The following is a 21,025-nucleotide window of genomic DNA, read 5'->3' as shown; positions in this document are numbered from 1 at the left end:
TAGCAGCAGGAAGCAGAGCTGCTCTTTAAAGATGCATGTGGGACAAGAAGCCAGAGAAAGACTGACGTCAGTCCTGTTTATCTACTCACCAGCCACCACGCACACCTTGAATGAACGTCCCCTCCAGGTGGAACAGAATGGAGAATATCACATATCTTGTTTATTTCACTTCATAACCCACACATTATGCTAATTTGTCTGCAGTAATGTTTTTGCTGGAAGTCAACTAGCATCTCCTATATTGTCAAATAGAAAGTTCTAGTTCTTGCTCGGATTTGTAAGGTGGTAGCGCCGCCCGGTGGTCATTTATGATATAACAGGGTTGTACGGATGGCAGATATGAAGATTAATCCTTAAACTCCAATATAAAATGAATGCTTTATGAACTATCTGCTATTGGACAGTAGTTCAGCCTTTTTCTCCCTCTGACTTGAATATTCCTAGTCACGCATTTATAGAAGAACAGAATATTTCACAAAAAAAGAACTTTGTAACAATCCAAAATAATAATCCAAATGAATTAATCATAGCCGATCACAACATTTCAAACCTCCATAAAGATTAGACCGTGTCATCGTGTTAAATGTTGATTAAAACGTGATGGAAACAGACATGGCCTTCAGACAATCGTGTTTGAATCATGGGTTGTGTTATACTGTCTGGCTGATGCACCCATTTAGCAATATCTAATATTCCCCATACTTCTTTAAAGAGCTAGCACAAATCACACACAACACTGTGACTTCATGTCATATGTGATGTGATCAGTGGCTTCTGTCCTTTGCTGTGTGCCTTTGGTCCATTAAGAAGCACCACGCAGCCTTGTGTTGGCTTGATGACAAGATGACGGCAGCCAGCAGCTCCTCCCATAGACATTCGCTCTCTCTTCTGTCTCCCTCTCTGTCTGTCTTTCTGTCTTTATCCTGCGTTGTGTCAATCTGATAACAGAAACAGATGCTTTTGGTTCCGACTGCAGGCTATTTGTTAATACTTTGAGCCATTTACTCTTACTGCAGTTGCATGAAACACTGGGCAAAACGGAGCGCAACGGGATTTGTTCATATCTACAGTTGTCGTTTATATCCTCTGCCTAAATATGTCAGATTGAATCACTGAAATGTTAAAACTGCTGAATGGCTAAAAGTCCTGCCATGCTTGTGCACCCTGCAGCTTTCTTTATCTGCCAGTGTTTTTGGTTGCTCAAATGAGAATTCAAGTTCCTGGTCTGAGATGGCAGGCTTCACTAGAAGGTCGTGTATTAAGTCGAATACTCGACAGATTAACAGACAGAGTTCCTAAGAAATGTGTGTTAACCTTAGACACTCCTTGTTTGAGCGGAGTTGTTCTCCACAGACTTTCAAATGTGCCAAGTAACATTTACACTAAGATCCTGTTCAGTTGAAAAGCTGAAAATAATAGTGTGATTTATTTACAATCCATCTCTCTGGAGCCAGGCAGAGAACAAATCCGGACCTGGACCACCCACAGAGAAGATTCCCCTAATTACTAAAAGAAAGCATAAGACAGTCCAGGATCAGGATCAGCACAGGGAAGCAAATTCTGTTTTCTAAAGAAAGCAGACACATATGATACAGAAGTCATAGCTGACCAAGACCATATAAATCAAAGAGTGTGAATTAATAACATTAGAACATTGCTGCCTTTAATCTAAGAAGAATGAAATGTTTTTAAAAGGGTCCTTTGGAACGAGTAAAGGCCTGATCCTCACTCTCTAGTAACAGATAAAATCATCCTGAAATGTTTTTCTCAGGAAGAGAAATGAAGAGGCTGGAGGAGCTCCTGGTGTAGGAGCACACCCATTTCAATCCCTGTAATGATGTCATTTTCCAGAGAACTGATTGGTTAGGATAAGGCAGACCTACAGTTCTTTGTTTTCTGAACCACACACATTTTTACAAAGCACGTTAGCCATGCAGCCCAGGCTAGGCTTCCTTATTGACCCAAAGGGTACGGAACCTCCTTCATACCACAGGCCTTTGTTGGATCAGCCTCCAACACACTCCTGACACACTCTCACACCCTAAATAGGCAGCAAAAGAACAAATATTGGATGATCTAGAATTAAAAGGACCAAAGTCCAGATCCTTTGTATTCAACACCGGTCCATCTGTTTTCACAAGTGTGAACATCAACATCAGGCGAAGTATCGCGGTTACATTCGGAATCATAAAAAGCTGATTTGGTTTGAAGTATTGTCTTTACATTGACCGTGTAAGCCAATGGAGTGCTACTGTTTTACCTAAACTGTTCTTTCCTCTCCATCCCTCTTTCCAGATCATCCTGAAGTAAGCCTCAGGAAGGAAATGGAGTGTCACAACACCACACTAGGAAACCCAAAACAACCCCTGTGTAAATACTACCTTACACCTCCCTTAGAGATCCAGCAACCTGCATGCTAAAAGTGTGAGACTTCAATTTACCTGTAAGAACTGCAGTGCCAGTGTAACGCACACAAAAGAAGATATACACTGTATATATATATTATATATATATATATATATCTAGACAAAAAGGCTAACAAAAATGTTCAAAATATTCTTATGTATAGTTTCACTTACATAGCAGACACACTATAGAAGTCATTTTCCAGCTCCAAACGGTTGGATTCTTCTTTCTAATATTTATTCTACAAACAGCTGCGCAGCATTCATCCCTTTGGTTAGTCAGAACAGATGCTCAATTTGCACTAAAGCTCCAGTGCTCAATGTTGGAAAACAGGAAGAGTCGCCGAAAAGCCCACAGCAGTCTTCTCTTTCAAGTGGGATCTTTCTTTTTATTTTTCTTTTTTAAACTTTCCACAAAGTTGAATGTCCCCGGGGCAGACGGGCTCATGCACCCTCAAAGGTGGCCGTCCTCGTGAGGGTCCCACTCGGACCAAGCGCCCCGTGAGCTTTTTAAATCCCACCAAGGATCCAGTCCCCAACACCCACCCACGCCTCTCGTCCCCTCGCCAACTTTTCATCTCCCGAAAACATCTTGCCAAAGTTGGAGCGCAGAAGGAGTCGGTGGAACAAACCTGCCGGCGTGCCGCATTCTTACCCCCCCAATAAACTCCTTTTATTTGTTTTGGTGCTGAGTTCAGTTCTTTGTTGAGGAGGAGTGGTGGGAGAGATTGTGCATGGAATTCTTTGGCATGTAGTCGGGACGAGAGAAGACGCAACCAGTGTTGACGGAGGATAGTCACGGCCATTGCTGACAACGCCAAAACGGGTCAGGCCTGTGCCAAGGGCTTCATAATGCTTGAGGATTTGTTCCAGACATACCAAGCCGTGTGTGTGTGCGCGTGTGTGAGTGTGTGTTTGTGGGCTCATGGTCTGCCGGCAGACTGGCACTGGCAAAGTGAGGTCGAGCAGGTGATGACAGCACCGTATACTGTTTCCATGGTATGCGTGAGGAACTTAAGTGCTTAACGTGAGGAAAAAGGAAAACGAGGGCGCATTTGATGTGACGCTCGTGGAGTCGGAGACGACTCGGACTCCGAGTGGAGGGCTACCTGCGATCGCCAGTTGTCCTGTCCACCTCTATTATCACCGAAGATCCTGTTCCATTTTAGAAAACTGTAGAAGTGCCTAAAAAAGTCACCCATCGACAACACCAGACATCCAGACTGCATCATTAAATTGTCACAAGCGGAGGCTACGCGGACCTCACCGGAGAGACTTTTTACAAATTAATGTCACAAGTGACTTTATGGAGACAAATAATTTAAGGAATGACAAATCAAAACTAGCTTTGTAGAATGTTTGGTAACTTTCACAGTATACCATTGTTTCTTACCATGGTTTGAGTAGTTTACATGGGGCGGAGATGTATTGTAAACCATGTAATGTATGTAAAGTGTTTCTTATTTTGAGAATTTATATTCACAGTTTTAGAAATGTATTCAAGGTTATTTAAAATGTGTGTTGTCTGCTATCAAGGTATGTTTGTACCCTTCCCGTCATCTCCACCTCCACCCGGACCTCTCAGTTCAACACCAGAAATAGTTGATTCTTTCAAACAGCTCACAATCCATGATTCTGTTTTTCCAAGCATGTTTTAAGAGATCATACTTAAGTTTGTGGTGGACGTTCACGGTGCTTGATTTCCATCTCCAATCCACGGTCACACCTTAAATCACACCTGGGTTCCATCGTTCTGATCGTCCTCACATGCATTCGAACGATGCATGAAATGTTTGTGGAAGGCGGTGAAAAGTTCTATTTTATTGTAATTTATCTTATGTTATTCTTGTTCAAATTTTAGTCTGAAACAATGTTGTTAACTATTCTATTTTGAAATGAATGTAATTTATTGATCTGTGCTGCATTCTGAACAGTTTGGTCATTTCAAAGTCTAATGTGTCGGATGAGTGAATGAGAAGTCGGAGGCGTCTCGGGGGCTTTAAAAAGTCCGCCCTCTAATCGAAAGCTACTGGATCTTTTTTTTTTTGCCTTCTCATCAATTAAAAAAAAAAAATCACAGCGTTGCAGTAATGAGCAAAGTTCTAGAGTTGCTTGTGTTGATGAGAAAAAAAAATCTGTTTATTGTGTAGACGAGATTTTACCAAAAAAAAAAGAAAGAAAGAAATCTCAAAAAAGATGTACTTTTCACTCTAGTATAATATTATTTCATAACAATATTAAGTTGTTGCTGTGGCAACCAAATGTTGCAATTACTAAAGTTGGGTATTTTTGTAAATGGCATTCTTAAGGTTTTGTTTTCTTAGAACACTGTACACACAGCTAGATTGTAAAGAAGATATGAACATTTCTTATTCTTCACGGAGACTATGACTGAATATTTTCATTAGCAAAGAGCAGCCTCTGTATTGCTGTCACTGTAACACTTCTAGAGTTTAAGTCATCAATGTTGCATAGATTATATATAAATATGAGGACATATATATAAATAATCTATAAGATGTACACCTCCTCCCCTGACAGAGGACCTCTGGGTTCCACACAGACATTTTATCCAATGTGTGACTAGTTAAGGATTGCACTTTTAATGTTGTTTAAAGAAGTCATCTATTTAGAGACGCCCCCTCCCCCACCCTTAGTTATATAAATCAGTTATCGGAAACAGGAAGTCCCAGTAAATAACTTTGAAACACATTGCATGAGAAAACTGTTTTTCTTTTCCTACTAAATTATAATGTGCTGAATGTTCCTAGTGACACAAAGACAAAGTGACCCAAAATGCCCCCTTTCTATGGAATCCTGAAACAGTCTTTAGAAATGTGTTGGCAATGATTGATGCTATTAAAAAAAAAAGTAAGCACTTTCTGAGCAGTGTGTCAACTGAGCAGACTCCGCTTATCCAAACACTTTGCCTTATCTCCAGTCCAACGTGCTTAAAGGTTTTATGTTTTTAAGAGCTCTTATTGATTTTATTTTAGACTCAAATGGGTCTCTTTCTTCAAATTCCCATCTCAGTTTTCTCCCAAATGTTGATCTTTACACCAGGATCTTTTTTTAAAGGTTTGAACGTGCACACCACAAGGCCAAAAGTGGGCTTCGACTGTAACAGTGTGAACTGTTGTTGATCTTTGACCTTGTTGGTCTCCATGGCTTTCCAATGGAAGTTTCGAGGTTGTAGTAGATGACTTTGACCAGCAGGGGCGCCACTCTGAAGGCCGCAGGTTTGGAAGCGTGATTGCCTGTGCCATTGTTGTTGCAGTCTACCCAGTAAAACAAAGTAAAGACCTAAATCGACCCTCGTCAGAGTTATGGTTTCAATGTAATCGTTTTTAAGTGTATTCTCTTTTGTGCATATAATTTGTGCTATTTTATGTTTCTATAGTCAAATGTTTCTTTGGTTCCAGCAAAATAGTGTAAAATCTATTGAAAAGAAAGAAATTAAAAATAATAAAAATGAATTCAAATAGACTTGTTATATCTGAGCTGTGTCCCAGTTTTTGTTATTTCCAGCCCCCTGATAGGCTGCCGTGAGTCACATGATCTGCAAATTGGTTTTGTCTTCACCTCCTGATTCCAACCTGGCCTGTGTTAAAATAGATAATTACTCCTTAGTCAATCTTTGGTTAATAGATTAAGGACATCATTGAGAGATTATTGTTAAATAATGGGGGGGGGGATTATTACAATCCGCAATCTGATTCCTCCACTTGTCATCCTCCTTTGTTTCGGCTCCTTGATTACTTGGATACTTGGTTTAAATAAATAAATCAATGTAATACAGTTAATCAGTGACTCTAAAACGTGCGGCAACAGATGATTGTGCTAAGACACCATGTGGACCATTCCAAGAGGTGTTATGACGGGGCGAAGGTGGAGCTGGTAATGGCCGAGCTCCCTCACTCATCTGATTATTACATTACAGAAAATATACATAGCAGTTACCAACAGGCCGCACACTAAACTCTCCCTTTTTCTTTGCTAAGTGGTCAAAATTGGCTTTAAAAAAGTCGATGGATTCATCAGCCGTTTTGGTCCTGGCAGGTCCGTGCAGCCCTCCAGCTGTGGGTCCATTCTACACTCTCCTCCCGTGCAAATCCACAGAAATATGTTTTAATGGCTCCCGTTCCCAAGAACCCAGTGGTTGAACTAAGCATCGACGAACGAGTAGGTTATGTGTTATTTAATCACTAGAATGTGTGAGTAGGTGGGGGGGGGGGGGGGGGGGACTGAGGGTAGGTTGGCATGAGGGCAGGACAGGCTGTAAGCACAGTCACATTCTTTGGAAGTGTTATTATTATAGATGTATTTTTAATATTAATTTTAAAATATATAGAAAAGGTTTGAGTGGGGGGGGGTCGTTTACATATTTTAGACACGTGATATTGATTTAAAATTACAGTAGTGGGGCAATGGTGCCGTGGAGCCCCTGAATTCTGCCTCTAAGCATGTCTAATGCTGTATGAGGGATGAGCCAGAGGGATCTGAGATGGCGTTAGCTGCACCGGAGGATCCTCGCTGATTCCTCTGTCTGCGGGATTTACAGGGCGTGCATGCGGACGTGGGCGCGACCGGGGCCTCCTCCATCAGGCCCTCTGCAGACAGCAAGAACCGTCTCATGCTGTGACATCATAAAGGTGCGACGGGGCGTCGCCGTCACCAAAATAAAAAGAACGGGAACCTGTGGGACCCTGAGGTGTTCTGGGTTAGCCGAGCTGCAGGGGGTCTCTGCAGAGACGTGTGACCCGTGTGACCGTAGCGGCGGGGTGTCCACCTCCACCCGGACCACCTCACTGTGGCTCTCCCTCCTCCGACTGGACCCTATCTAACAGAGTCAGGTGAAAAGCAGTGCTCTCCAAAAGAAAATCAATTACCGGTCATTAAAAATAATATAATTCAAGTCCTGCAGTCGGTCGATTTTTTTAATTGAATAAAAACGGACAGTGCGGCGCGTAAATGCAGCACCGCGGGGCCACCGTAGCAGCAGCTCAGAGAGAAGAAGCGCTTGTTTTTCTTGCTTTTCTCCCCCTTTAATTGTCTGTTGGCGTGAGATCACGACACGCCTCCTCGGCGCTGCCATGTCACCCTCCCGGTCTCCACCGTGGCACTGATCGGCCCCCCCATATTTTCCGAGAACGAGCAGCATCCGCGGGCGCAGCGCTCGGAGGCGTGGATTCCCAGCACCGACGCCTTTGGAAGCATAAACGGACGCTTCGCCTTTAACTCTATTGTGCCCCACTGTGCAGAGAAATGCCTTCTGGTCCGCGGCCGCATAGAAAAAGATGTCCAGTCTAGCTGTTTCTAAGAATAGCCAATCTTATTTTTACCACAGCGACGCCTTATTGCATTATGGATGCCTCTGGAATCGTGTCCCTGCGAGATAGCGTGGGAATATCTCAGTAGAGGTTTTTCCTGTTGTCGGGCCGTGCGTCTGAGGGCTCCAGCATCCTGTCACTGCAGCCTGGAATCGCATCTCATTCGGCTCTTTGTGCACCGGGGGATGCGTCTGTTCCGGCCGCTGATGTAACCCTCGGTCCCTGCATGCCGGATTCCGCAGACGCGCCATGCGGGAATATAAGGTGGTGGTCCTGGGCAGCGGCGGGGTGGGCAAGTCCGCGCTCACCGTGCAGTTTGTCACCGGGACGTTCATAGAGAAATACGACCCGACCATCGAAGATTTCTACAGGAAGGAGATCGAGGTGGACTCCTCTCCGTCGGTGCTGGAGATCCTGGACACGGCCGGCACCGAGCAGTTCGCCTCGATGAGGGATCTGTACATCAGGAACGGCCAGGGCTTCATCCTGGTCTACAGCCTGGTCAACCAGCAAAGTTTCCAGGACATCAAGCCCATGAGAGACCAGATCATCAGGGTCAAACGGTGAGAGAGACACCACCCTTGGATTTTGTTTACCCCCCCATACACACACACACACACACACACACACACACACACAGACATGATCATGCAGCTGCAGGCCCTCAGATTTAGGAGCAACATGCTACCAAAAGTTAGCTTCATTACTATTTTTAGAGATTTAAATTACTGTATAAATCAGGGCAGGGGTTGATCGGGGGTTCAGCAATACTGGTGAACAAGGCATCTGTTTCCATGTGCACGGGTCCATTGGTGTTTCCTAAACGTGAGCTAAGGACTTAAATGACGTCCACATCCATGTGGCATCATGTTATAGGTGTTAAACGTGCGCTCGTATATCCAAACGATGCCGATGTCGTTATGCCGGCGAGCTTCTGCTGTCTGGGTTCATCAGCGTACATCAGTGGTGCCAGAGATCTGTGCACGTGGTGTCGAATGCACGTTGGTTGCTGGTTTGGAAGTAATGCATTCAGGCCAAATCATGTGTCAAAATGTGCACATCAGATATCACGTGTGCGGTTTAACCTGCACAGTTGACGCGCTGGAGTGGTTCCGTACATCAGTGGAGGTCAGATGTGAAGATTTGTGGACGATTCTGATACAGTCACACCTTTTTTTAGCAGAATGTACCTCCACGCCGCCCCACCCGTGCAGCTGGAGCTTACCATCCCTGTCAGACTTCCGATTTAAGCTCGAATCCAGGAGGAATTCCAAGCTTTCTGTGTTTTCCACAGAAGCTGCCTGAATCTGGACTTCAGAAACAGTGACATCATTCCAAAACCAAAGAACCAAATATTCAGTCTAGTAAAACTGTCCTTATTCCGCGTTATTGTCTGGTCCAGTACTCCCAGCTGGCCTCAACCTGAAAGTGGAGAGGGTCGCGGCGCTCCTGCGATCATCTGCTGCCAGTGGCGTGCACAGATTGACCCGAGGTCCCGCCCTTTGCCCTTTGCCCTCTCTACCAAGTGCCCTTTTCATTTAAAAATAAAAAAAAGTGTTATGTATGTGGCACATGTTGACATGATCATTGATCAATTCTCAAATAAAAGCCTTCCCCGCCCCTCCAGTGCAAACACACACACACACACACACACACACGGCCATCTCTCGTCCATTGGCAATGTGAACATGCAGATGGGACACAAACAGGGCCTTTGCAGCGCTCCTCCCCTGCCCCAGCAGCCAGGTCCCGGGTCTTGTTTCTCCCCCTTCTCCTTTAGTTCCCAATCAGTAACTTGCATTTTTGTGTCTCTGTTGTGATGTCGTCTGTCTCAGTCAGCGGCAAAACGGCTAAAACTAAATGAGCCGACTGTCCGCCTGCTTCAGAATGTAAAGGCTAGCCAAGAGCAATAGTGAACATAAGGTGGTGAGCACCACACAACCAGTGGTGGGATACACGTGAAGCTATTTCAGTGTGTGTAGGTTTGCATCAGGCAACAGAATGACCACTTAATGACAACAGGAGATGTGTCTTATTCCTTTCTTCTAAGAGAGGAGAGAGAACTGGAGCTTCAGGAGGCAACATGTGTGTTCCAGAGAAATAAATCAGCAGTTTCTGATCAGCAGAGTGAATTTATTGACATGCTGACATCACCAGATATACGTTTCCATTCAACATGTGTCTGTAATTAGTCAGCTGATGGTTCCTCAGGCCACAAAACCTGCCCTTTCCCTCAGCACATGCCCCCCAAATGTCCCTGCACGCCACTGTCCGCCGCCTCCCCTCAGCTCCCCTCCTCTTCCTCTCCTTCGTGCGAAGGCCCAAACCGGTTTCACGTGTTCTTCATAAAAGCCGGGCCGCAGCTCGCTCGCCGTGCGTCAGCCCTCTGAACCAGCGCCGCCTCTGATGTCTCTCACACATGACTTGACTCTGGATGGATTTAATCACTTCACTCCATTAATCAAATAATCCAGTGAGCTCATCCCGCAGCTGGGTGAAAGAAACACGCAGATCTTGAAATATTGGTGTTTTTTGGGCTGGGAGCCGACGCCGACGTGATTTACAGATGGCTAAAATCCATCTGGCTTCACTTGTGGATTCTAGTTTGGTGCTTCAAAGCAGAGATAATGAAGTCTGACAATGACTGATAAGAAGTCAGCCTCAGTTCTATGTGGAGTTAGCTGTGATGTCCTGAAAGTGCAGTGAGCTCTGCATGGTAGCCACCAGGCTACGGTTAGCTTAGCTTGTCTGAAATGTCAGTCTGCTAAGAATCCAGTAAAAAGTTTGAGGATTCCCAGTGTTTTCCACTATTGCTGCTGCTGACGGTGGCCGAGGCCCACAAAAGTACGCCTGTGGAGAAACAGCCCAGGATTATGGTTTCATTCAGGGCGTTTGTCCCTTCTGGGCTACTGTAGAAACGTCAGTATTTATATAAATCATTTACAAAAACAGATTTAGACTTATTATCACTAATACTGTCACAAATTTTTACCATTAAGCTAACAAACAAACAATTTTTTCCCACAAATAGTCCCTAGCAACATGCTAAAATGTAATAGCTGAAGCTCAGGAGGTGGAAGGTCATGGGTTTAATCCCCGTCTACCTCTATCTGACCACTCTTTGCTGCGTTCAAGACTCACTGCCGTTGCAGCTCGCCATGCGTTCAAGCGCTGCGTCCACCAACCCCTTTGCGTAACGAGAATTTAGAACCTAACCTGCGTGCTGTAGTCAGATTCGCTGCTTCCGCCTCCGCAGCCTGAACCCAACGCTCTCGCCGTGCTGGCGTCACAGGCCGAGCGTCACCGCCGGCGAGTGCACGAGGGAAGTCCTGAAAGGAAGAGACGTAGAAAGTAGAGCCCCAGCCGGCCGCCGGCCAGTGACGCTGCAGCCTGCACCCCCCCCCGTGGATATCTATTAATATTTCATTCTTTTATTTCACACTGCTGTGCTTTTGAAGCGCAGACTATGACTGCAGAGACGCTCTTCCACATGCACTCTGAGGCCGCGCCGGAAAAACATCAAGAATTTCAAAGTAAAAGTCTCCTTCCACCTGCATTAGTCTGACGTACATTATAGAAACATTAAAAATGCACCAACATATGGCAGCAAATCAACACAAACCTTTCGCTGATTAGCATTGCTAATTACCAAGTAACCTGTTTCAACCTGTTTCAACTAATAAACACTGTGGTGTTTATTAGTTTTATACGTTCAGTAAGCTATAATTGACATATGGAATTCTGTTAATGGCAACAACTGTCATCTTTTGTAAAACCAAACCCAGTTTTGACAGATCACAGTAGCAGGAAATGGTTAACAATAAAAGTCCCCTCTTAACGCTGTCATTCCATTTTGTGTGAAGTGGCGTCACCCCCAAATCAGGGAGACAAACATCGTCTAATTAAATTCATGCGTTTTCACTTTAGTTTTAAACGAAATATCCCCCAAAACTGTCAATTTTGACTGGACACGATGGTATTGGGCTGGAGCCCTGTGGGTTCCCATACAAATCCAACGAACCTTCGATGGTAATCCTGCGACCATAAATCAAACCTCCTCCCAGCGTCAGTTCAAGCATGCGCCGACATCACGAGGTGTAGGAAAACACAGCATCAGCTGCTGCTCCCCATTATCAGTCTCCAGGAGATCCAACTTCTTGCTGATGCTGCAACAACAACAAGCACCACGCTGAGATTTACTGCAGCGTTCTGTGTTTCTGCTCACCGCAACTTAATGGGATTGTTTTAGGTTGGAAGCCAAGAAGACATCAGGCCTCCATTAGGGACTCATAAAAGCAGGAATGCTAACGCAGGCCCGCTCTGGGGGGGGGGGGGGGGGGATCATGGGAAACTGGCTGTGCTGTGTGCTGTGAAGCGACTCCGCTCGTAGGACGTCACTTTTGACGTCCATGCAGGAGAAGCAGGAAACGCATTAAGAGTGATGGTTCAACATGCTGAGAAAAACTGTAAATATTTAAAGAGAGGTGGCAGCCAGTTAGCTTAGCCTAAGATAAAAATGCAAACACTGTAAAAGTGCAACATTCCAGGGAAAAAAGGGATCTTCTAGAGCGTGCAGAGATGCTGGATCTCCTTCTGGTTGCTCTCTGACCTGATTCAGTATCAACAGGGTTGACGTGTGAAGCTCAGCTGCAGCTCAGCTCAGTTAGCACCAGTGCTACATCCTACTGCTCCACATCTAAATCATCAGCCTCTCCACAAAATCCAGATGTGTCATGTGAACATTAACTGTAATTGTTGTACACTTTTTAGGTTTATGTTTCATGTTTGTAGCGCTATCAAGCTAAATATACTGCACATCCATCTTAGCTTAGCTTCAGCTTGAGTTTATCCAGTAAGAGAAGAACTCAAGATAACATTTATCTTGTGAGCATTTTCCTCTAAAAGGAAAGAATTGTTGCTTTTATCAAAGGTTTATAATTAATAACAGAAGAGTCTTGCAACTACCCTAAACTAAAACCAACGTTTTAGAAGCTTCCAGTGATGATTAAGCGCCTTTCGCATGGTATCGTAGCTATCGCTAATTGACACACGTTGCGACTGCAACACATCATCTCGGACATTTGCTACCCTAAACAAGAGTTAATAGTTTCTGAGGCTGACCTAATGAAGCCCGTCTCGATCGCTATCTGCGAAAACAACATCTGGGCGTAGCCCCCCGCGCAATCTAATAATCTCCTTTGCTTCCATGTAAAGACTTATTGTTGCTCTCGTCCAGGAGGAGGAAGCGTGTTCAAAGGACGGTCACGCTGCACTGATGCTGTGTCTAATGGCAGGAGGTGAGCATCACGCACCGCTGAGTGGGAAAGCAAAACGACCCATCTCAGGAGAGGCCTGAGGCCTGCCTCGGTGTCGGGGCAACTCTCTGACCTCCAGATTTTACTGCCATCAGGCAGCAAACGGGTGAAGCAACCAACTGCTCCAGTAACGGGATTATTGCTGTAGTTTGTTGTGAAAAATGGAAGGTTTGTTAAATATAAGGCATGAAACACATCTGGGCAAAAAGATCATGTGACGCCAAACTTGATCTGCTGGGTATTAGGCAGAAGTTCCTGAGGGCAGCAGCTAACGCTACAAATACCCTGCTAGCGCACGTGAGAATGTGAGGAATGAAAGACCGATGGTCTGCGGAGGGAGGCCTGGTGATGATAAGGAGGTAGAGGATGAAGAGCAGGCCTTCGGCACAAGATTGATGCAGCGTGCACGGTCCAGCGTGCACGGAAGACCCGAGTGGCCGAGCGGGGACATCTGTGGAGTACAGCCACGGGAATCCACATCCAAAGAAAGAAAATATAGAAGTAGAAATACATGAAAGTCTTGGTGTATATGAGTAAACGTACTTCCAGTGCTTCTGAACCTTCGCGTCTGTGCAATTAGCAGCTGATTCGGCCACCAGGGGGCGCCGTGTGGCTGAAACTCATTATTTTGAGTGCGTGTCCTTTGTGTCAGAGCTGCTGTTTTTGTCAGATCTTTCATTTCAGCGTTTAAAAATCCGCCTCAAAGCCTTTTCCAAACGTTTCCTTGTTTGTGAGCCGCTCAAAGGACAGTTAACCATGTGCCAATGGACGCACTGCCCACCTTTTAGACGTCAACTCACTGTAATAAGATGAAAATCATCCTGACGTTCCATTCTTGTTGCGTTGGCTTTAATAGACTTTGTACACATTTAATAGCTTTATGTTCTCTCCCCCTGTTGTTTTTGTTTACTAAGCGTGTTTTTTAGAAAGAAACATGGCTTTTCCCAGCAATAACAAAAGACGGAGGATGCTTCCCATCTGCTCTCCGGGCCTTTTTATCGGTGGATCACTGAAATCTTGTTGTCTTGTTTTTGCCCCGTTCCGTATCAGCGCTGTGGTCTCCGGGGGCAACACCCCGGGACGGGGACGGGCCTCCTCGGCCCAGGCCGAGCGTCCGCCTGGTGGCCACAAACGGGCCGCTGCGGCTGTTAATTAGCAGCAGATGCAGCGCGGCGGCTGCGGGGATGCACACCCTCGCGGAGGAGGTGGATGAATGTTCCTTTGTTGTTGCTGCGCTTGTTTGTCGGCGCCGTGGGGCTCGTGAAGCCGGGAAGGTGGAGTCGGCGCCGCTATCCGGCCCAGCGTGGAGCCTCAGCGAGGCCAACAAGCTTCCCAGCTGAGTGGAAAATCCGATATTTGTTGTTTTACGTGCTTTTCTCCTCAAAGACGGATGCGTGTCAGTTGTTACCGACCCAGTGACCAGGGAAGCCTTCGTGTTGGGTTTTTTATGTGAGATTTTAAAGGAACCAGTGCTGATTAACATTCCTTTTCATTGTCTGAGCTCATCAAAATTCCCTCCTGGTGCTTTGAGAGGCTTTTCCCACTTTGCTGATAACTCCCGTAATGCATGCAAAGAGGAGCCATTTTCCACTGTTGGGCTTTTAAACTGCAATTTATATTCATATTCTAAATAACTCTCATCAAACTGACAAAACAACCTTCATGCTTCAGTCGAGGCTGAAACTTTTTGTCAATCGGTTCTGGATTTGGTTTTTTACAGAGCTTTAAGAGTCAACGATCCTGGATTACGGAGCGTCCGCTCCGGCACGCCAGTGCACGTTTAACCTCCAACGCTAACTGCCATGTTCATCAGTTGGACGCAGGTTCGGCCGTGGCGTGCGCTTCCCCCGCTGAGAGCTTGATGCCGCATGAAGCGATCAGACGTCAGCCCCCCCACCAGGGAGATGCTGGCTCTTCCTGCGTGTTTGGGGTTATATATAGAGTTTTTCCTGCAAAGGCTGTCAGCCTGCATTTGGCTGCACCGGGCTCTCCCTGCTCCCTCTTCACACCCTCCAGACTCCAGCTTTCCAAACATGCCGGCCGTGCGAGATGCTCCCCCCGCTGAGGTCGGATGCTGCTGCACGTGCGTGTGTGTGTGAGAGAGAGAGAGAGAGATGAAATGTCGAGCTGCAGGGAAGCCGCTGGCATTTGAATCTTTCTCTGACCGTATTCCAGAGAATCTACAGGGGTCGTCCAGCACGAGGTCACGTCAGCACCTGGGGGCATCTGCGTTGGCTTCCTCCACGGCGTGGCACCTTCGGCTCAGAGACTGGACTCCAACTAATCTCCCGGACGAATGTTGTGGCAGCCAGCCATCGGCTTGCGCATAGGAGTTCATTTCAATTTCTCATTTCTCTGCACCAGCAGATCAATAAGCTGGGATGCACTTAGGAATGAGTTAATGGCTGAGGCCATTAAAGGGTTTGTGGGACTACCTGCTGTGGGAGCGGAGCCTTTAACTAAATCACTGGTAGCTCCACGGGCTTCTAATAGAAAAGAAACATGAATATTTCGAGGGAAGAAAACAGCAAAATGTGGCCAGAAATGTGTTAAACCTGTAGACAGCTTCTCGCCACTAGGGGGCAGCGTACGATCAAATCGCATTCAGAAGTTTTTAGAAAACGAGTTTGAAGGAGGATTTTTTTTATTCTGGCTGTGAAAATCTTGTAGCTGATGCAACTGTTTTAAAAAAAAAAAAAATCGAATTTACCGTTTATCTGTTGTGAGGAAACATCATAAATGGTAACATAAATCCATCTGATGCTATATTTTAGACATAAAATGATGCAATGATGCATAAAATGATGCAAAGCTGCACAGCAGTGCAGTGCCAAGCATGTAAAAGCAGCGTATTATCTTTATTCAATTATTCAATAACCTATACCATTACTCACACGGCCTGTTTTCCTCCTATTGATGGTGGAATCTTCAGCCACACTCGGGAGGGAAAAGCTTTTGATCCGTTGAGACGTGCACTCTAATGCAGATGCAGCGTGGAGAGATTTTATGCAAGAATTAGAGGCCATTACGCGCGGGGCGTGTGCACCATGCCGAAGCATCCACGATAATTCCAGGAACAAATGGAGCGTCGGAGCGATCAAAAGAGACAGTTGTGGTTTTTCTCGTGCTGACAGTTTTCTAACGCAACAGCCTCCTAAAATTAGCTTTTTAGAATTTCCCAGCTCCGATATTAAATGATTACAACAAGATGATCATTAATCGCTCTCGTGTCAGCTGGGGGGAAGGTCGGGTGTTCTCTTCCGTCATGTTTCTCCGTTGTTTTGGTTCCAGGTACCAGCAGGTTCCGGTGGTGCTGGTGGGCAACAAGGTGGACCTGGAGGACGAGAGGGAAGTGTCCCCCAGCGAGGGCCAGGCGCTGGCCGAGGACTGGGGCTGCCCCTTCATGGAGACCTCGGCCAAGAGCAAGACCATGGTGGACGAGCTGTTCGCGGAGATCGTTCGCCAGATGGACTTCTGCCCCCTGCCGGACCGGAGGAAGGCGTGCTGTCCCGCCTGCAGCATCCAGTAGCGACAGGCGGCTGCACTGGAAGAGCGATGGGGGGAACGATCCCACCTGCTGCACTGTGTCAAACGGCATTCTGGGAACTAGGGCGGGAGACAGACGTAGCCAAAACGGGACAGTCTCATTTCAGCGTACATCACTCTTCGGGCACAGGGTGGGTTTTCCCTCGAAAGAAACCGTTTGACCTCTGACATTTAGCGCCACCCTTCAGATTACGGTTCATCTTTCAGGGAAAACCAGCCATCGACTCAAGCAGGGACGGCAGTGTGCTCACTTTGTTCTTATGTCTTTTTGCACTTTTTGGACAGTGCAAGAGCATTCACCAACGATCCGACAGGATGTCGAGTAGCAACAGGGCCGCACAAAGACCCAAGCCCCCCCCCCTTTCCCCCGGCCAGGACACAAGACTGCTAATACACAACATTCATGCATTTTTAATTAAATAAAGTTTTGGTTTTATACGTAGCATACTGATATGTTGTACATTATTTTGTTTTTCTCGTCTGTTTTTTTTTTAACAATGATCAGGTTTCTCTTTTTTACCAACAGACTTCTGTGCACGACCTGGAAAAGGAAGATAGAAAACCTGGAATCATGTGAAAATTCCTACTTTAATTTCAAAATGAAACGGAGGCAGAATGACATTTTTGACTTTAAAGTCAGAATTCTGGGATTAAAGGGATATCTTTTCCTCACAGTTTGGCCTCGTCATCTTCTGAAAAATAGAATTATTTCACTCTAAAGTTTGGTTATTTCACCTTGTTGACCATCATTTCAGGCCCTCAAGGGCCCCCTTATGGTGCTGGGGCCCCAGCCCGCTCTCTAATGTACGTGCGGCCCTGTTCAGCAGCGTCACTGATTGACATCTAACAATGAATGAATGAAAAAACTGAACGAATGTCAGAGGAAAGTGCACCTTTCGACCATCTCCATCATAAACTGCGGAGGATGTGTCCACAAAGTCACGCTGACAGTACCGAGTACAATCAATCTCACCCAAAGAGATCAATCAACCCAACAGCCAATCAGCCAGTCGATACCACACACACATCTACAGCTTACAAATGCCTTGTTTCAGTGTATGGCGTGAACGTCGGTGTCAATGTAGTGTTCATTTATCTTTAATCACAGCAGACATGTTAGCGGTTCAATGTCAGAAACACTTATTTTCAACAAGAAAAAAAATAAATCTTTATGCACAACTGTGTCGTGCCTGGTGATTGATCGTCATCGCGGTACATTTGATCAGATCTGAGTTCCCTGCACTCCCGGGCAGACGTGCAGCGGAATTCCCAGGTGATTATTGTCACGTCTTGCTAATATGCGGACATTTTCCACATTGTCTTCGCTCCACTAACCTAATAAGTTGCGCAACAGTGAGAATCTGGAGACACTTGACAGCAGGATCAGATAACTGGCTATTTGGGTCAGACCCCTGACACATAGATGTTCATGTTCCTGTACTTCTGTGCTCTCCTTAATTATTTTAGATTAGCAATTATAAATGTACGATTTTAAGCCCCAAAGTTCTAGTTCACATTCTGCATAAGTTTGAGGTACATCTGAGGTATGACTCTTCCTGCTGTTGCCTCTTTGCAGGTCATATGATTTACACTTACTGTAAGAAGCCTTTCAGCTTTGTCATTTAGGAGTAAAGTGGCTCCATCTCATCCTGCATTCAGATGATTTATAATGTTATGATCATGAGGCAGCATACCCAGGCCTGGCGTTCTGCCTTTCCTGCGGCTGCTATTAGAGCCAACATCTCTGCTGATTCTGGTTCTGAGAAATCCAACAAACATTTGTCAAAGTGTGAGTGCCATTAGAGTCCATTAGAGGATGAAACCGGGGACACGAGCTCATATTTTATTCTATATATCTTAGTGGGGGATATAGGAACAGCCAGGATATTTTATTGGGGTAGATTTTGGAGGGACATCCTTATTAATTCTTTTGTATATGTGCGGATATATTCTTGCTGACTATTTAACAATGATCCTGAAACTAGATTTCCTTTTGTAACATCTGAATATTACAGTTTTTATTATGATTGTTTTATTAGTAGTATTTAAACTGACACACAGAGAGAAAATCTCCTGCTCAAGTCTACAAAACTCTGAACCGTTTTTCTGCTTTACACAAATTTTTCAATTTAAAATGGCACTTTCTAAATGCAGCGAAAACAGTTTTCTAAGACAAACAGTCTGACTCAAAGTCAAATGTTTGCCATTTCTAAACGCTGCTATTCAAAACATGAGCCAACAAATGTGCAACCTGGCCAAGTACCTCAATGGTGAATTGTTTCCACTTCAATCAGGAAGGAAGCAAAAGGACCACAGGTGTGTGAGAGAGGAAGAGCCGTATGAGAGGGGGTGAGGAGTGAGAGGCAGAGCTGATAGAAGAGTTCATGACCAAAGAAGACAACAACTTTCAAATGAAATCAGAGCAACCTTGATCATGTCACCAACTCCGGGCTGACAAGAGAGACTGAGAGCGGCTGGAGTGCAGCACAATGAGCCATTTTACTTTCCTCTTATCCAGACATTTTGACTGGAGAAGAGGTATGTAACCAAAATTTCTTTCACACAATGTTGTACAAGGCACATAATAGTGTATCAGTTGGGTGATTTCCCAAATGGCTGACGTCAAACACTGCCCAGGTATTTCTGGACAGTCTCCCAACCATTCTAATAGAGCATATAGATGATGAAGACCATCAAAGAAACTGGTATGTTGTAGCACGCTACAATGTGAGCTTTTATCGTGTTGCCCCAGCCCAAGACTGGTTTGCTGACCACACACCATTTCTCCGTCAATACCTTCTCCCAAACTCAGCATTTGTCAAAACCTCTCAAAGAGATGTGATGAAATTGATGCGGGTGTGATTCAGGGCTGGACTCACGGTGCTTCTTCCACCGATCTCTGGCAAGCTGAGATATTGCCTGTGATGTGTTGTGGCCAGACCCAGCTGTGCGGCAAGATGCTGCCTAGTTTTTCTAGCCTCTGTATTTTTTGAATATATTTTTCTTCAATTTTCTTTTTCGGTGGACCGTTTTGTTTTTTTGTAAACATATTTTAGTTCACTGTAATGTTAATATATCTGCTGTGCATATATTGCATTGAATTTCCAATGGAAAAATCATAATAATAAAAATGTTTCAGCAACATGTGTGTATCTGCAAATATTTCTGTGTAAACAATCTGAAGACATTTCCACCATTCCCTCATATTATGTTGGGAAAAAAATTACATTGATGATGTTGCGGGTCATTTTGACCCGTACTTTGTAAATGCCTCAAAAGAGTCAAGAAAACAAGTTAAACTAAGAACTACTTTATTTTAGATTATAGAAACAGTTAGAAAATGGATAATCAATATCATTTTTAATTTCAAACTATATTTATTGCAAAACTATATTTAAGGACTATTTAGCCAAACCCTTCTGTCATCCTCCCAGGTCAAAATGATGCAATTCTTCCTTCTTCTCATCCTCTTTTTCTTCTCTCTTCATCCTCCTCTACTCCCTTCTTTTCTGTCTTCATTCTTGACTCAAAGAAAGCACGGGGCTTAGGTTTTTCCCTCTTCATGAACACATTTCTTTTTAACTTTAACATTCAATGTTCAACATTTTCACTGTTCTCCTCATGATGGTCAGAATGTTACAGTGTGCCTTCTGCAGATGTAATTCTTGCATTTCACACAAGAGGTACTTGTTTTACTGTCTACTCTGGATGGACAGACCTGGCATCTTTTCCTTTTTTCCCCACCTGTGTCCACTGGACGTTGGTTGGGTGGGTGACCTGAGCTTGACCTTTTCAATCATGGCGGCAGCCACTGGGGATCGAACTGGCCTGGCTCGTGTCTGGATCTTGGGAGTGACAAGTGCTTTGCTGAGTTCTTCCAGGAAAAGCCAAAGTCTGTACAATTTGTTGGATTTCCATTGCTGGTTGATTTCAGTCCAAAGGACATAGGCATTATAAGCAGATGTGTCCAAAATGTGGCAAAAAAAGATCAACAAAGGCCAATGGGCAGTCTTGCCTGGCAGCTGTATGTTGCTGTTACTTTGACCAGATTGTCCTCCCCTCCTTTAGTGGCATTATAATCCAGGATCATTTATGGCTTCTTGTCATCTTTAGTGCTCAGAGATGCACCTTTGTGCATTGTACTCATTACACTACATTACACACTCCCCTATTAACATGTCCGGGTCAAATTGACCCGCAACATCATCAACGTAACAGTGCACAGACAAGAGACACCAACGTGTCCAGATTTTGCAAACCTGTTCATGACCCTAAACGAGGAAAAGTCACCAAATTTCATGAAGAAAAAAAAGGATAGCCAGCACTTTGGACAACACAAAATCTGAAACGGGTCAAATTGACCCTTAACATAATATGAGGGTTAAGCATTTCAGTATTTAGTAACAAACTAGATTACAGTGCTTTTTTA

The 21,025-nt window shown here is 44.9% G+C and overlaps 2 protein-coding genes and 2 long non-coding RNA genes across 16 annotated transcripts in view; 3 read left to right on the top strand and 1 right to left on the bottom strand.

Moving 5' to 3' along the window:
- Nucleotides 1-5,905, top strand: part of LOC130522110 (muscleblind-like protein 2a) — a 38,285-nt gene extending 32,380 nt beyond the window's left edge. For all 13 annotated transcript variants that reach the window (XM_057026135.1, XM_057026146.1, XM_057026144.1 and 10 more), the window contains one exon: nt 2,296-5,905. In XM_057026135.1, coding sequence (XP_056882115.1) covers nt 2,296-2,420 — 125 coding nt within the window. In that variant the 3' untranslated portion in view covers nt 2,421-5,905. The remainder of the gene's footprint in view (nt 1-2,295) is intronic.
- An 874-nt stretch (nt 5,906-6,779) lies between these two features.
- Nucleotides 6,780-17,775, top strand: LOC130522114 (uncharacterized). Its single transcript, XR_008949557.1, has 2 exons — nt 6,780-7,296; nt 17,123-17,775. It is a non-coding gene; the product is annotated as an uncharacterized LOC130522114 (long non-coding RNA).
- On the top strand, nt 7,319-17,775 carry LOC130522112 (ras-related protein Rap-2a-like). Its single transcript, XM_057026147.1, has 2 exons — nt 7,319-8,298; nt 16,342-17,775. Exons 1-2 carry the CDS (start codon nt 7,985-7,987, stop codon nt 16,577-16,579), a joined length of 552 nt encoding a protein of 183 aa, XP_056882127.1. The 5' UTR covers nt 7,319-7,984; the 3' UTR covers nt 16,580-17,775.
- Nucleotides 9,848-11,286, bottom strand: LOC130522113 (uncharacterized). Its single transcript, XR_008949556.1, has 2 exons — nt 10,952-11,286; nt 9,848-10,585 (listed from the first exon to the last, which is right to left on the bottom strand). It is a non-coding gene; the product is annotated as an uncharacterized LOC130522113 (long non-coding RNA).
- Nucleotides 17,776-21,025: the final 3,250 nt, after the last annotated feature.

This window comes from Takifugu flavidus, chromosome 3 (genome assembly GCF_003711565.1).
Source record: "Takifugu flavidus isolate HTHZ2018 chromosome 3, ASM371156v2, whole genome shotgun sequence".
Taxonomy (NCBI): Eukaryota; Metazoa; Chordata; class Actinopteri; order Tetraodontiformes; family Tetraodontidae; genus Takifugu; species Takifugu flavidus.
The sequence above is the reverse complement of the archived record's forward strand: the minus strand, read 5'-3'. Positions and strand labels throughout refer to the sequence as shown.